The sequence below is a fragment of the Haliotis cracherodii genome, unplaced genomic scaffold (genome assembly GCF_022045235.1).
Source record: "Haliotis cracherodii isolate W230 unplaced genomic scaffold, xgHalCrac1.p SCAF_3, whole genome shotgun sequence".
Classification (NCBI taxonomy): Eukaryota; Metazoa; Mollusca; class Gastropoda; order Lepetellida; family Haliotidae; genus Haliotis; species Haliotis cracherodii.
In genome coordinates this window covers 61,748,304-61,764,653 of record NW_027266286.1, presented here as the reverse complement: position 1 = coordinate 61,764,653, position 16,350 = coordinate 61,748,304, and the positions used below count along the sequence as shown (strand labels likewise).

Below are 16,350 nucleotides of genomic sequence, written 5' to 3'. Positions count from 1 at the left end.
ACCTTTGACGAAGTGTTGAGTGGGTGGCGTCTGTCTGGAGTGCTGGAGTGGTCAATGATGCCTAGTTTGACACAAGTGGGTAGAACTCTTGACCCCAGCGCTGATAACTGACCAGATGCCTATTGTGTAACTCCTATTCTTTGAATAACTTTGTTACATACTTGTTACAACTGCTGCTCAATAAACCGTGTTTGTGTTTATATTCAAGTTGGTGATTCTTTATACTGTGACCCTCAGTAGTTTTTCATGTCCATATTCAGGCCACATCAATGTATGTTGTTTGTAGTATTTTATTCAAACTTGAGAATAACCAAAATATAAAGAACTTAGGTATTGAACACATTGGTTAAAAGTAACTAAGATAGATCTTTTAGGATTTTCTTGATAACACTGAACAAGAAACTAAACCAAATTGTTACTATGATTGTAATAAAGAAGATGATCACCCATACTATTTTGTCACCGTGGCATTTAAGTAAGAACTTTTTCAGAAACTAACTTCACATTAACCCTGGTGACATTCATAAAAAATATTAACATTTTCTCCTGTTTCTTGGTATATGGACCTGGAACTGTGAAACAAGAATATTATTGGTCTGGCTTTATTGGAGAACATTTTGAATGTCCTGAGGGCAAGGATACGAATGAGATCAGGGTTGCCGGTGTCCAGTGCATCTCGTATCTGCTGTATTTCTCCCTGATTGCCTGGCTGCAGAAACAGATCCTCCTGCAACAGTCAGTGAGTGGGTGAGTTGGGTTTGATGCCAATATGATCATTATTTCCATTGTATCATGGTACAATAGATTAGTGTTGGAGGAGAGCCCTAACTGGTGCATGTCATAGACATGTACACCACCAAGCAGCAACAAGGATCCTAATATCATTGTATCCTGGCCGTACAAAGGGATGCAACTCCACACAGCACACTGAGAACTTAAGATCACTGGGCCAAACATAACAATGTGAGTTTGTAGAAATAATAACAACAATAATATACATCATACTATCGGACATGTTACCATAACAACGAAAGAAGCTTACCTGTGCTTTGCCATATTTGAAGAGGTGATTCACAAGACGGAATATTTCTTTTGGACAGGTGTATGGTTGATCGGAGCCGAGAGCAGACGTGTTTGCCTTCGGAGAACCCTGTGGAGATGGGAGGAGACATGTTTATATATATACAGTGATCCCTCACTACAACGCTACATTCGGGGTACAAATAATTGATGAGCTTTATAGATGATCAGCGGTTTAAAAAGGTCGAGTCGTAGGTGGTAGAACTTGATTTACTGAAAATGTTAGTAAATTTTGGGAGCCATGTCTTACCACGCGCTATAACCGAGTTAGTGCTATATTGAAGGGCGCAATAACGAGGGAACAGCCATATCAAGACTGACAAACGAGTGATAGGGCTGGGACGGGTAACTTGGGTACTCGGGTCGTGTGGGTCCTGTGTCGGACTGGGGTACCCACAGGACTACCCAGATCCGTGGTTATTCATGTGATAAATTGTTTAATGACAAAAACTCACTATAGCTCAGTGGTTACACTACAAGTCACTAATGATCACATTTCTTTTTCAACGATTCCTTACATTCCTTTTGACTTGCATATGTTTGAGTAAACGCTTCTGTCAACTTCCGTAAACACATGATCTGATCATTTGATACATGTATCTAAATAGTTTTGGCCAGGGCTGCGGCAAAACAATTCCCAATCAGACATTTCGTTTCCAACTCTTGGGACTTGCAGTGGGTACACGGGTAGGGTCAGGTAATAGGGGGTATGATACCCAGGTAGTAAATTTGGGCTCGGCCCAGCCCTTGTAGTGTAACCATGGAGTTCTAGATAATTTTCTTCAGTAAACAATATATTATGTGACTAAGCACGGGTCTGGGTAGTCATCTGGGTACCCGGTTCCTACTCAGTACCCACCCTGCCCGAGTTCCCGAGTTACTCATCCTAGCCCTTACAGGCAATCCACAAAGTCATTGAACCCGACCACCGATCCATGTTAGTCAGCACTCAATAGGGTGGTAGGGGCTATTTTAACTCTGGTCCCTTTTGGGGATGAAATATGAAGGAAAATATCTTACAAATGAGATGAGGTCTCCGACTGCCACTTCTCTGATTGGTCCATGCATCTGGACAAGTGTCTCGATTGGTGTTCCAAAACTACTGGGGATGTACTTTCCACTGACAGGAATGTGTGACGGTTAAGGAGTGAATTTGGGAAAATGATTCAGTTGGCAATATCACAGCTCTCATACAATCAACCAAATCTCACATCTGATACTCATTTTAACAAAAAGTTATGAAGGAATGTTAATCCAGCTATTTCCAGTGTTTGACACTATAAGCAAAGTCCCATACCAATGGGTTTGCATGAAATAGAAAAATACATGTCTACGAGACAGACCAAGAAATCCAATTTAGAGCTACATGTATTCTAACTCAGATGCAGTTAGGTTTCTAAAGCCACACTCACCAATATTCGAGCGACATGATTTGTTGTTGTTTAACGTCGCCCTCAGCAAAAATATTCCAGATATATGACAGCAGTCTGTAAATAATCGAGTTTGGACCAGACTATCCAGTGATTGACATTATGAGCATCGATCTACGCCATTGGGATATGATGACATGCATCAACCAAGTCAGCGAGTCTGACTACCCAATCCCCTTAGTCGCCTCTTACGACAAGCATAGTTGCCTCTTACAACAAGCATGGGTTGCTGAAGACCTATTCCACCCCGGATCTTCACGGGTACCAGCTACAATGTATATGACATCAGTTTGTAAATAATCAAGTCTGGACCAGATAAACTTATTGTATTGAGTACCATGACACACCATCAAGCAAGTCTGGACCAGATAAACTTATTGTATTGGGTACCATGACACACTATAAGTCAAGTCTGGACCAGATAAACTTATTGTACTAGGTACCATGACACACCATCAGTCAAGTCTGGACCAGATAAACTTATTGTATTGGGTATCATGACACACCATCAATCAAGTTGCTAAGCATGACCAACTGATATCTTTGCCTCATATGACTAGCAGATGGTACTGACAGCCAGTTGTCAAGCAGCATCTGTGCAGCATCCTCATTTTGGAGAGCAGTAAACATGCAGTCAAGGATATGAAGAAATCTTTGCCACCAGTCAGGTGAAGCACTAGTATATCCTCCATCTTCTCAGCCTTGGAATTGAGATCACCGGCAGTGTCCTTGTCCACAAACACCATCAGTGAGATGTCACAGCAGTCCCCTACAGATAAATACACAAACATCAGCAATGAGTTGTAGACAAACATCAGCAATGAGTTGTAGACAAACACTGCGAGAGAATTATTTGTAGCACTCACTCACTCACACAATCACCCAGTATCTCACTCATCCACACACTCACCATGTAACTCACTCACTCACACATTCATCCAGTAACTCACTCACTCACCAAGTAACTCACTCACTCACTCACTCACTCACTAATACAGTCACCCAGTATCTCACTCATCCACACACTCACCATGTAACTCACTCACTCACACATTCATCCAGTAACTCACTCACTCACCAAGTAACTCACTCACTCACTCACTCACTAATACAGTCACCCAGTATCTCACTCATCCACACACTCACCATGTAACTCACTCACTCACACATTCATCCAGTAACTCACTCACTCACCAAGTAACTCACTCACTCACTCACTCACACTCACCAAGTAACTCACTCACTCACCTCACTCACACTCATCCACACTCACCAAGTAACTCACTCACTCACTCACTCACACACACAGTCACCCAGTATCTCACTCATCCACACACTCACCATGTAACTCACTCACTCACACATTCATCCAGTAACTCACTCACTCACCAAGTAACTCACTCACTCACTCACTCACACAATCACCCAGTATCTCACTCATCCACACATTCACCATGTAACTCACTCACTCACACATTCATCCAGTAACTCACTCACTCACCAAGTAACTCACTCACTCACTCACTCACTAATACAGTCACCCAGTATCTCACTCATCCACACACTCACCATGTAACTCACTCACTCACACATTCATCCAGTAACTCACTCACTCACCAAGTAACTCACTCACTCACTCACTCACACTCACCAAGTAACTCACTCACTCACCTCACTCACACTCATCCACACTCACCAAGTAACTCACTCACTCACTCACTCACACACACAGTCACCCAGTATCTCACTCATCCACACACTCACCATGTAACTCACTCACTCACACATTCATCCAGTAACTCACTCACTCACCAAGTAACTCACTCACTCACTCACACAATCACCCAGTATCTCACTCATCCACACACTCACCATGTAACTCACTCACTCACACATTCATCCAGTAACTCACTCACTCACCAAGTAACTCACTCACTCACTCACTCACACTCACCAAGTAACTCACTCACTCACTCACTCACCTCACTCACACTCATCCACACTCACCAAGTAACTCACTCACTCACTCACACACACAGTCACCCAGTATCTCACTCATCCACACACTCACCATGTAACTCACTCACTCACACATTCATCCAGTAACTCACTCACTCACCAAGTAACTCACTCACTCACTCACTCACACACACACAGTCAACCAGTATCTCACTCATCCACACACTCACCATGTAACTCACTCACTCACACATTCATCCAGTAACTCACTCACTCACCAAATAACTCACTCACTCACTCACTCACCTCACTCACACTCACCAAGTAACTCACTCACTCACTCACTCACCTCACTCACACTCATCCACACACTCACCAAGTAACTCACTCACTCACTCACACACACAGTCACCCAGTATTTCACTCACTCACTCATCCAGTAACTCACTCACACACTCACTCACACACTCACCAGGCAGGATACTGTCTTTACAAGGTGTGACATTGAGCCAGGACTTGCAGAAGCTGATGTCATCCAACTTGTTGATGAACTCATACTCCACAGGCACCTGTAACATATAGAATATCCTCACTGTCCTTCTGTCAGGGGATGGTATAACAGTAAGGTATATCTAATGTATACACCAATATCAACGGATACATAACAACCAACCATTTCACCAATTGCCATGTAACGAAACATAATTTTATGACATTCTGGAAGAAACCAATTTTGAAAAGATGGGTTTTAGTGCAGTCTTGAAAGCTGCCTGCTACCTGATTGTCAGATGACTGAGTGAGTGACTATTGCAGAGTTATATTCCAGCTATACGAAGGCTGATAGCTAGGACAAACCCACTGTTTATTTCATGAGCAACATCCCATGCTGTCAGAGTACGATGATGTATATTTAACCAAGGCTTCGAATGTGTACGATGACGTATATTTAACCAAGGCTCCGAATCTGTGTGATAATGTGTACTCAAACAATGCTCTGAATCTGTACGATGACGTGTACTTAACCAAGGCTCTGAATCTGTATGACGTGCACTCAACCAAGGCTCCGAATCTGTACGATAACGTGTATTCAACAAAGGCTCCGAATCTGTACGATGACGTGTATTCAACCAAGGCTCTGAATCTGTACGATGACGTATACTTAACAAAGGCGCCGAATCTGTACGATAATGTGTACTTAACCAAGGCTCTGAATCTGTACGATGATGTGTATTGAACCAAGGCTCCAAATCTGTAAGATGTTGTGAACTTAACCAAGGCTCCAAATCTGTATGACGTGCACTCAACCAAGGCGCCGAATCTGTCGATGACGTGTATTTAACCAAAGCTCAGAATGTGTACGATGATGTGTATTTAACAAAGGCTCCGAATCTGTACGATAATGTGTATTCAACAAAGGCTCCGAATCTGTACGATGACGTGTATTCAACCAAGGCTCTGAATCTGTACGATGACGTGTATTTAACCAAGGCTCAGAATCTGTACGATGACGTGTATTTAACCAAGGCTCTGAATCTGTACGATGACGTGTATTTAACCAAGGCTCAGAATCTGTACGATGACGTGTATTTAACAAAGGCGCCAAATCTGTACGATAATGTGTACTTAACCAAGGCTCTGAATCTGTACGATGATGTGTATTGAACCAAGGCTCCAAATCTGTAAGATGACGTGAACTTAACCAAGGCTCCGAATCTGTATGACGTGCACTCAACCAAGGTGCCGAATCTGTACGATAATGTGTATTCAACAAAGGCTCCAAATCTGTACGATGATGTGTACTTAACCAAGTGTCTGAATCTGTACGATAACATGTATTCAACCAAGGCTCTGAGTCTGTACAATGATGTGTACTCAATCAAGGCTTCGAATCTGTATAGCTCTCAATCTGACCACCCGATCCAATTTAGTCACCTAATGGGTTTTGGACCCACCCTAACCCCAGTTTTGATAAGTATCATTACTAAAAACGAGGAAAGATTCTATAAGATGTTAAAACAGAAGTATGCACTGACCTGACCAATGTTAGCCACAGTTAGAACCCTCTTCTGTGGCTCATTGAACTTGACATCTTCAAAGACGAACTGAAACACGGAAACACAGATCATAATGGACAATGACACACTGGACATTATTCTGTAAAATATTTATTATCGATGCTGTTTTAAAACTTTATCTGCATAATTCCCCTTAAAGATGAAGACAAAATGTCATCTTCGTATCTATAACAGTGTCTGTAAACAATGAAAAGATCAAACAAGGGCCATAACTCTGTGAAACATAAAAGTCTCGATGATGATTGACATATGGATTCTTCATCAACAAAACATTGTTGTTTTAATTGATATGGCAACACTGCAACAACATTAATCATACTTAAAGGGCATGGTTCCCCCATAAAATAACTATCGTTTCTGTAGAGAGTGAGTATGGTTTTACGCCGCTTTTAGCATGTTTAGCAATATTCCAGCAATATCACGGCGGGGGACACCAGAAATGGGCTTCACACATTGTACAGATGTCGGGAATGGAACCCGGGTCTTCAGCGTGACGAGCGAACACCTTAACGACTAGGCTACCCGACCGCCCCTGTTTCTGTAGTGAGATGACCTTGAATTTCAAAACATAGAAGGTTTATCTCCGAATTCAATCACAAATCATTTTGATGTCAATTTCCTGAGTTTCAGGGGAAAATGATGCTTACAGTTCGCCTAGGTCAAGAAATGTCCTGTAATACTTCCTTACATCAGTTTCATTCACACACAATAAATCTGCCTCTCTGATCTTCAGGAAATATTTATTGCCTTCGGCCCTCCCCTATTTCCCTCCTCCCGATGCTTACATTCTCCGTCAAGACCTCATGAGGAGTTTAAATCCATAACAACATGTACATGTGTTTCAATAATCAATAATCAATAATTTCCTGGGACATTGACGGATTACTATCCAAAGTGCCCAAAAGTTATTTTTCAAATTTGGCAGAGATCTAGGCTGTCCTATCATGTCTTCATCTCTCAAAAGTTCATAAAATCATGAAACTGTCCTAATTTCATTTGTCTCCAGCAAAACCCCTGGTATATATTCAAAAATATAGCTACAGTAGCTGAAACATCAATATGATATATGACATACTACTGAAAATAAGTCATAGAACACCTGATTCAATGGCAGGTTATGTGGTCAGGCTCGCTGAATTGCGTAGATCGATGCTCATGATATCAATCACTGGATTGTCTGTTCCAGACTCGATTATTTACAGACCGCCATCATATTGCTGGAATATTGCTGAGTGCAGCGTAAAACAACCAACCAACCAACGGCAGGTTAACCATAGTAATATGAACAAATTGGGTGTACTTTTGAGTAGTATATTACAAAAACGTCCCCCCTGGGCAGACAAACAGGTGGCAGATGGATGGCGTTGCCCTGACCCCATCCTCTGTACCTCCATGGCTCGCATCTTGGTGAACCGACACTAACACCTGGATCCATTCCTTTGAGTTCTCGCTATATCAAATTACCTGCCTCTTGATTTTCATCATCCAATTTGATGTTCTATGCTAACGGACCAATCAAACCTGCCTCACTGTTGGATTGCAACATGGCAGCCATTCCCATTGATTACGACAGAGTTTGTGAGAAATGCAACATTGAAAACCTGACTAACAAAAGAAAGCCCTCAATAATCTTTTTGATGGAGGGATTAGAGTATGTTCACGGAACTACAAGCCCTGGAGATAAAGAAGATGCCCTGATCACGGTTCTAGCCATTCCCAGAGGCCATACTATCCACCCAATCCCTATTTCAGTCATCTAGCTGTCTCAAGACTGCCTATCACAACAGTAAATACAAAACAAACTGAGACTCAGGGCGGAAACTGAATCATATTTGTGAAAAAACAATAAAAACCAAAACCCTTTACACACAATGTTAAACAAACTGATACTGAAACTACTTGTGATAACAAAAACAGTGTTCTTTATCATGTTTACTGTCAGAGTGTCAAGCCAAACTGGTTGCCCTCTTTATCAGAAAAGGGGAGAAGAAAGGATCAGGAAGAACGTTTTTCCCCTTGAATCCACTTAGTGCTTCGTGAAAATGTCTTTGTTTAAGCATTGCCTGTACTATTTATATGTTTGGTGCTGGTATCACGTTAAAATGAACAAAGAATCATTTTCATTAATATGAAGACATCTGATAACTTTAATAATGACTTATAAACTTTAGTAATGATTTATAAACATTTTGCTCAGTTCTAAATTTATGCAAATCTTGTGGCCAAAAGGTTTGGTTAAGGGACTGGTCTTTTATTATAAGGGCCTGAAAATATGATAGACTGTTCTATTTGTTCAAATAAAAAAGTAATAAAATTGAACATAATTTATAGGGAGGGGGAGATGGGGTTGTGGATGGGAGGCATGAAAAAATGTTACCCCGTATGTGTATTTGAGGTAGGGGTGGGGGTGGGGTGTTATGAAAAAATGTGACAGAAATTAGAGGGGTGTGGGGGGAGTGGGGGAAGAGAAAGAGCATGGCCACCTCATACAACCAGCATAGGTTGCTAACTCTACTGGATGTGACCTACCTCCGTGTTGTCCAGCTTGACCTGAGGCAGGTACTCATTCTCAATCCTGTCCAGCTTCTTCATCACATCCTCATACACCTTCTTGGACTTCTCAACATCGATCACCCGGATCTGAAATACACAGTCACATAGAACCATAAACATTTCTCCACATTGATCTGAAATACACAGTCACATAGAACTATCCACATTTCTGGACGTCGATCACCCGGATCTGAAATACACAGTCACATAGAATCATAAACATTTCTCCACATTGATCTGAAATACACAGTCACATAGAACTATCCACATTTCTGGACGTCGATCACCCGGATCTGAAATACACAGTCACATAGAACCATAAACATTTCTCCACATTGATCTGAAATACACAGTCACATTGAACTATCCACATTTCTCGACGTCGATCACCCGGATCGTTCAGATCTTGTTCAGATCTTGGGGAAAAATACAAACGGCAAAGGGTACCATCGTTTTCTTTCCATTTCTTCCACTGAGATTGTCATACAAGCATGTGTATCATACTGATTTAACAAAATGAGTGTCAGAATTCTTGTATTTCCTGAGAGGGAGTGAAGGTTATACCGGTATATGATTTCTTATACAAGTTTTGTAAAATCAGTATGACACACATGCTTGTATCATAATCTCTATGTATGAAATAGAAAGTAAACATTGTTACGCTTATACAATTTAAATGTTCCCAAAGATCTAAAAGTGATTTCCTATACAACTGTTGTAAAATCAGTATGAGTGAGTGAGTGAGAGAGTGAGTTGGGTTAAACGCCGCTTTTAACAGTATTCCCGTTATATCGCGGCGTGTCAGCTTAATGTGGGAGGAAAGCCCGAAGTGATGCAGGTCAGACGTTTACCACTTCGGTGAAACCCACAAGCACAGGTATGGTGCTGACAAACCTAGAAACATAATCGAGGCGAACCGGGATTCGAACCCACAATCATAGGTTTCTGGCATGCCCAAGGGATGCAACTCTGCACAGCGAATCGGGGCGCCTTAGACGACTGGGCCACCCGTGTAAAAATCAGTATGACACACATGCGAGTGTAATAATTTCTTTATTACTCATTATTCATTTATTGAGTCCCCCTTCACAAAATTGCACTCATCACTACCGCTGTCTCAGAACATCCCTATCGTCGAATAACATCAACAACCTTCATCATGACATCGTTTCTAGTGTCACAATGAGATTTGAATGCTGTTAACAATGTTGTCCGATTGACATGAACAATACATGGTGCATGTGAAGTGATACTTGTTTTTTTTTTAGTGAGTTAGTGAGTTGGGTTTAACGCCGCTTTTAACAGTATTCCAGTTATATCACGGAATGTGGGAGGAAAGCCAGAAGTGATGCAGGTGAAACCCACGAGCACGGGTATGGTGCTGACAAACCTAGAAACATAATCGGGGCAAACTGAGATTATAGGTTTCTGGCGTGCCTAAGGGACGCAACTCTGCACAGCGAATTGCAGCGCCTTAGACGACTGGGCCACATGTGCTCCCTTGGTTATTTCTAGCCCTAAAGGTAATAAAACATATTATATCTCCCTGTCTCACTGCTCCATAGTAATGATATGGCTGAAATATTGCTGAAGTGACATCCAAATATTAACTCACTGAATACTTCTTGAAATCTCACAAGGATCATTGATAAACACACACCTACAGGGACAATGAAATGAAATATCTTTTATCCTTCTCAGCTTCTTGATATGACAACTGACTAAGATTAAACGAATAGTGAGCAATTTTATTGACTTTTGAGGGTGTTCTAACTTAACTCTTAACTTCTTTTGTTTTTTTGTTTGTTTTGTTTGTTGTTTAACGCCGCACTCAGCAATATTCCAGCTATATGACGGCGGTTTAACTTCTTTTGACTAGTATAGATCACACAATATCAAAACAAACAAAACCTACGCAGCGAAGTTTGAGAGTCGTTGAATTCAGTAAACACTGAATCAATGACTTCACTACTCCCTCTCTTCAGTAGCAACAGTGGCAACACCTAGTAACTGATTTTAACACTCACTTACCATGCCTGTTTGAATATTGGCATCCTGACGAGACAGAAGGGCTATATCCTCAGCACATACTTTATCTTTAACCCGCCCACCCATAAACCCTCGTATTCTCAGCATGGTTAGCCTGAGACAAAGCATGCATGACAGACAAATATATCCTGTTCTCCCAACAACAGAAACTGTGACCTGATGTTTCCTTGTGTTGAACTATTCGACTTGATTCGAATGTTACTCTGATTATGACTCTGCTGTTGACAAGTCTTGTTACTTGCTTAGTTGGAAGTACACATAGGGGCCATCTCATAAATCTAACTGTTATTTCACCACCAATCAGCTAATGATACGACTGGCAAGGTAAGTTCACAAAACATTTATGTATATTTTTTATTTATTAGTATCATTTTTATTATTTATTTTATTATGTTGGTATATAGTGCATGTTTAGAAAACATTAATCCAAAATAATATATCTGTGTATATATGAACCCTATGATAAGAGGCGACTAAGAGGCTCGCTGACTTGGGTGATGCATGTCATCGATCCAAATTGCGTGGATCGATGGTCATGATGTCGATCACTTGATTGTCTGGTCCAGACTCGATTATTTACAGACTGCCGTCATGTAGCTGGAATATTGCTGAGTTCGGCATTAAACAAACAAACAAACAAACAACATGATGCAATATTAAGACAATGAAGACAGGATCAGTCTCGACACAGACACATTGACAACTCATTTCCTATACATTCTGAGTTGAGATTACAGGGTGCATGTTGTGTCATGTTCATTGATTGTGTAGTTTCTAGAACATATTCCTGTTTCCTGGTTTATAAATAACTAGAGTTTCCTGCAATATTGGTGCTACGTCATTGCGGTATTGACAAGCTTTATATGTGTCTGTCTGCTTAACACTGACATGCTCAACATTCCTGCTACATCACCAAAGTCTGACTGTAGTCAAGCCTGGACCAGTTGGTGACAGGTTGAGCTGAGGCTATTATTTTTCTATCTGTTCGATCACGGATGCACAAAGCCTATTTTCTTCAAAATTATGCACGCAAAATTATTTTGAGATTACTCAGTCTTAATAAAAAAAATAATCCATAAAACTAACGATGCTCATAACGATTTGACATATTTTGCCCAATCTCATTAAAATCAGATCTTAGTTCTCGCTACCCGCTAAACAAAGATCTGAGGACATCCCATTACGGGTCACGTCAGACGGACCTTGCGCGAACTTTGACCGACCAATGGAATGACCAATCAGAAGGCAGCTTTCTCGTGCTTTACGGCACAAATTTCAATTTCGCGACTACACTTCGAAACATATTTTGACCAATTCCTGATTACAAATTTGAAACCTGAACAAAAAAACATTCTGGAATGGCTAATAGATGGTCTAGATTGTAAGAATTCAGGAGTTAAACCCGTAACTATCGTTCGGAATACCCCATGTTAAAGTTTTCGAGATTGCAAGATTAGAAATCACATTCCGACTGTCACTTTCATAATCTGGTAAGCGACACACTGATTGGTCAGATGAAAGGTCCCCTAATGGGATGTCTTCAGATATTTGTTTAGCGGTAGCGAGAACTAAGGTCTGATTTTAATGAGATTGTATTTCGCCAAATCATTCAGTCGCGAGTCATAGTGAAATTCATTGCATAATAAATCTAGTTACATCTCTTGTCCTTTACTAGAACTGGACAAGGAACACTGCCATTATTGGATGTACAAATGTACATAACTTGAAGTTCTGTGCCAAACAGCTTAAAAAATGCTTTGCCATGTCTACATGTTGTAACCAAGCCATATCTTGATACAGAGACTTTGCCGAAAGGAACTCCTTTTTGTCTTCCGAGAATTTTCTGTAAAAAATGAAGCTTCCCACAGATGACACTTAACTTGCCGAACTCATCATTTGACACCAACATCAGTGTCAGATCAAATTCATGTGGCATGATGGCAGTTCTTTCTTAATTTCTATTTCCTCCTCCAAATTTAACCCTCTGACTTAACCAACAACAAAAATCTGTGATCCAACCAATAAAAAACAAATGACCCAAGATCCAGACAGCCGGCTTCAGTAACAACACATTCAGCCATGTCACAGGTGAGGTGAGGTGAAATTGGGCGTAAGGTCGCATCCAAGATTATAGCACTTATATAGCGACGTGCATGTACGTGTGTGTGTGGCTGCTTGTACTAGTCCAGTCCGATTTATAGTGCTAGCTCACTGAGATACCATGCCGCAGTTTAACATGAATATCCCACTCAGACACAGTATACTGACTCTGAGCCGACCAGTCCTTGTTTTAGCCCCTTAAAGCCGAGCGCCAGACAGGGTAACAACTAGTACCACCTTTAACGTCTTTTGGTATGACGCGGTCGGGGGGTCAAACCCCGGACCTTCCGCTCTCCGGGCGGACGCTCTACCACAAGACCACAAAGGCTGTCAGCCATGCCACAGAGCCTGACAACCCAGTCTAATCTAGTTGACCCTTACACTGGCGGAAAATCTACCCAGAAATACCATGCTTGCTGACTTGTTTTACAGCGTGTCATAATATCCTAATTGCGAGGATTGATGCTCATGATGTCAATCAATTGATTGACTGTCTGGTCCAGACTTGAATAATAAAAGTCCTCTGTCATAACTGGAAATGTTAAACAACAAACAAACAAACATACATACACTGCACTAAAGCCATGTTTTTCTGTAGAATGATACTACTGTGTGACATCTGAGTGCATCATGCCAAAATTTATCACACATACATCAGTACAGTGGCAGACAATTCCACCTTGAGTTTTTTATTGCGTCTCGAAAAGAAAAGCTAAAAGGATTTCCAATTCAGACATTACACATGAGCAAAAACTTTAAATTCAAGAGATTCTTTTTTTTTAATTACACCCCAAATCCACCTTGATAATATTTTTCAGTTCATTTTACCTCCATCTTATGTCATAATGACAAAGGAATCCTGTTAACGTGGTCAATTTAATTTGAATTAGAAAAACATCACCATCTCGTGCCCCTTCACTTAAACAAGAATTGTGATGTATATTTTATACATTGGCATTAGATACTACTGAAAAATATACCTGTTCTGTGTTGATCATGGGGTCTGTCTGTTATGACCTAGAAGGCCTGGTCAGAGTGACACGACCAGTTTGATATAAAACACACACTGACTCACAGCTTATCTCAGTGATAGGAGGAGCCCCTAGTGATACACACAAGTCACCCAAGTGAGGATGTAGGTTGATGGCATGTTACTGTAGAGATCGATTAACATGAATAATCACTTCATATTCCTTTATTCCACTTTAAAATTTGTTAGTTTGTATAACGCCTCACTCAGCAATATTCCAGCTATATGAAAGCAGTCTGTAAATAATCAAGTCTGGACCAGACAATCCAGTGACTGACATCATGAGCATCGATCTACGCATTTGGGATACGATGACCACCAGATCTCGTTAGTCACCTTTTACGGCAAGTATGGGTTGCTGAGGACCTATTCTACCCTCAATCTTCACGGGTGTCAATACATACCATGGAAACTATCTCCGACCAATGTCACTTACACGAAGCTGACTCCAATGCTTTGAGGATGAAGATCTTGGTAATGTTATATCTTATGTTTAGAGAGACAACTGTAGCATTTGGAAAGGACAGTAACAATAGTAAATATCTTGAGAGTTTGTGCACTGTTGTGAGGCGAATTTCTGTACATCGCTTGCAATCGACTATTCTTTGCAACACCCACCCCATGTCTGTCTCAAAAGAAAAGATGCTATGGACATTTTGCATTTTACAATGTTGATAAACATTATCAGATGTGTGGGTGTTGCTGAGTTTAGCCTGGACATTTTATCTCTGCCTATGGTATCACCTAAGCCAATGTTATGTTCATGCCTCCATCAGTTGAATCCTGGTGAAACAGACCACTGTTTTGCTCGTGCTGCTTGTCCATAGCACATACAATGATCAAGAGGGGTGTGTGCACATTTGGCCCACCCCAACCCCAAACTCCGCTATTATTTGTTTGTTTTGTTTGTTTGTTTGTTATTGTCGCACTCAGTAATATTCAAGCTATGTGACGTCAGTCTGTAAATAATCAAGTCTGGACCAGACAATAGTCTGGTAGTTGCCTCTTACGACAACAACAACAACAACAACAACAACAACAACAACAATAATAATACAGGCAACCTAGTTCTAATAATAATAATAATAATAATAATAATACAGGCAACCTAGTTCTACATTGATATCAAAGTATGTTTATTTTCTATCCCCTAATAAACCTAAGCGAAGCAGCTGATCGCTATTGCCGGTTAATAATTTTTCACATGGAACCAGTCTGACCAGTCACCGTCAAGGCACTCGCGCACGTGATTGCGAGAACTACGTGTTGACATAGAATCGTCAAACTATAACAAATATGACTTTAAACGAGTCAAAGTATGGCATTTATGATATATGTATCCATTCTCTGTCACTTAATGTTCGTTAAGGTGAGAAAATTCATGTAATTTAAGTGAAAGGAAAGGTGGAACCTACCCCAGCATCAAAGAGAGCGCTGACTGGCTTGTGGTCACTGACTCGGAGCTGTGGGTGGGAGTCGTACCGTATCTGTCGAACCCCATTCCCCTTCCACAGTATTCTGTCACACCACGCTGGGATGCGACTCTTCTCACTAGAAGTAAAATACAACATATAATGACACCGATATTTAAATCCAGAGTATCAACTCAGTATCAATAGTTTGAATTTAGTCTTCTGTGGCAATGAAATAAAAATCATTCAGGAATGACACATGTGACAACACAGTAGTGAGACATGAGACAGTAAAGTAGTGAGACATGTGACAACACTGTGGTAAGACATGTGACGGCACTGTAGTGAGATATGTGACAACACAGTAGTGAGACATGTGACAATACTGTGGTAAGACATGTGACGGCACTGTGGTAAGACATGTGACGGAACTGTAGTGAGACATGTGACGGAACTGTAGTGAGACATGTGACAACACAGTAGTGAGACATGTGACGGAACTGTAGTGAGACATGTGGCGGCACTGTAGTGAGACATGTGACAACACTGTGGTAAGACATGTGACGGCACTGTAGTGAGACATGTGACAATACTGTGGTGAGACATGTGACAATACTGCAGTGAGACATGTGACAACACTGTGGTGAGACATGTGGCAACAC

The 16,350-nt window shown here is 41.0% G+C and overlaps 2 protein-coding genes across 2 annotated transcripts in view; one reads left to right on the top strand and one right to left on the bottom strand.

Moving 5' to 3' along the window:
• Positions 1-16,350, bottom strand: part of LOC139476065 (type II inositol 1,4,5-trisphosphate 5-phosphatase-like) — a 65,028-nt gene that overhangs the window by 14,866 nt on the left and 33,812 nt on the right. Inside the window, exons 15-22 of the mRNA XM_071259305.1 lie at positions 15,692-15,827; positions 9,074-9,184; positions 6,503-6,571; positions 4,942-5,038; positions 3,156-3,279; positions 2,101-2,212; positions 1,043-1,150; positions 643-727 (exon numbers count right to left, since the gene is read on the bottom strand). Coding sequence (XP_071115406.1) covers positions 643-727; positions 1,043-1,150; positions 2,101-2,212; positions 3,156-3,279; positions 4,942-5,038; positions 6,503-6,571; positions 9,074-9,184; positions 15,692-15,827 — 842 coding nt within the window. The remainder of the gene's footprint in view (positions 1-642; positions 728-1,042; positions 1,151-2,100; positions 2,213-3,155; positions 3,280-4,941; positions 5,039-6,502; positions 6,572-9,073; positions 9,185-15,691; positions 15,828-16,350) is intronic.
• LOC139476066 (uncharacterized) overlaps positions 11,419-16,350 on the top strand; it is a 45,852-nt gene continuing 40,920 nt past the window's right edge. Inside the window, exon 1 of the mRNA XM_071259306.1 lies at positions 11,419-11,470. Coding sequence (XP_071115407.1) covers positions 11,454-11,470 — 17 coding nt within the window. The 5' untranslated portion in view covers positions 11,419-11,453. The remainder of the gene's footprint in view (positions 11,471-16,350) is intronic.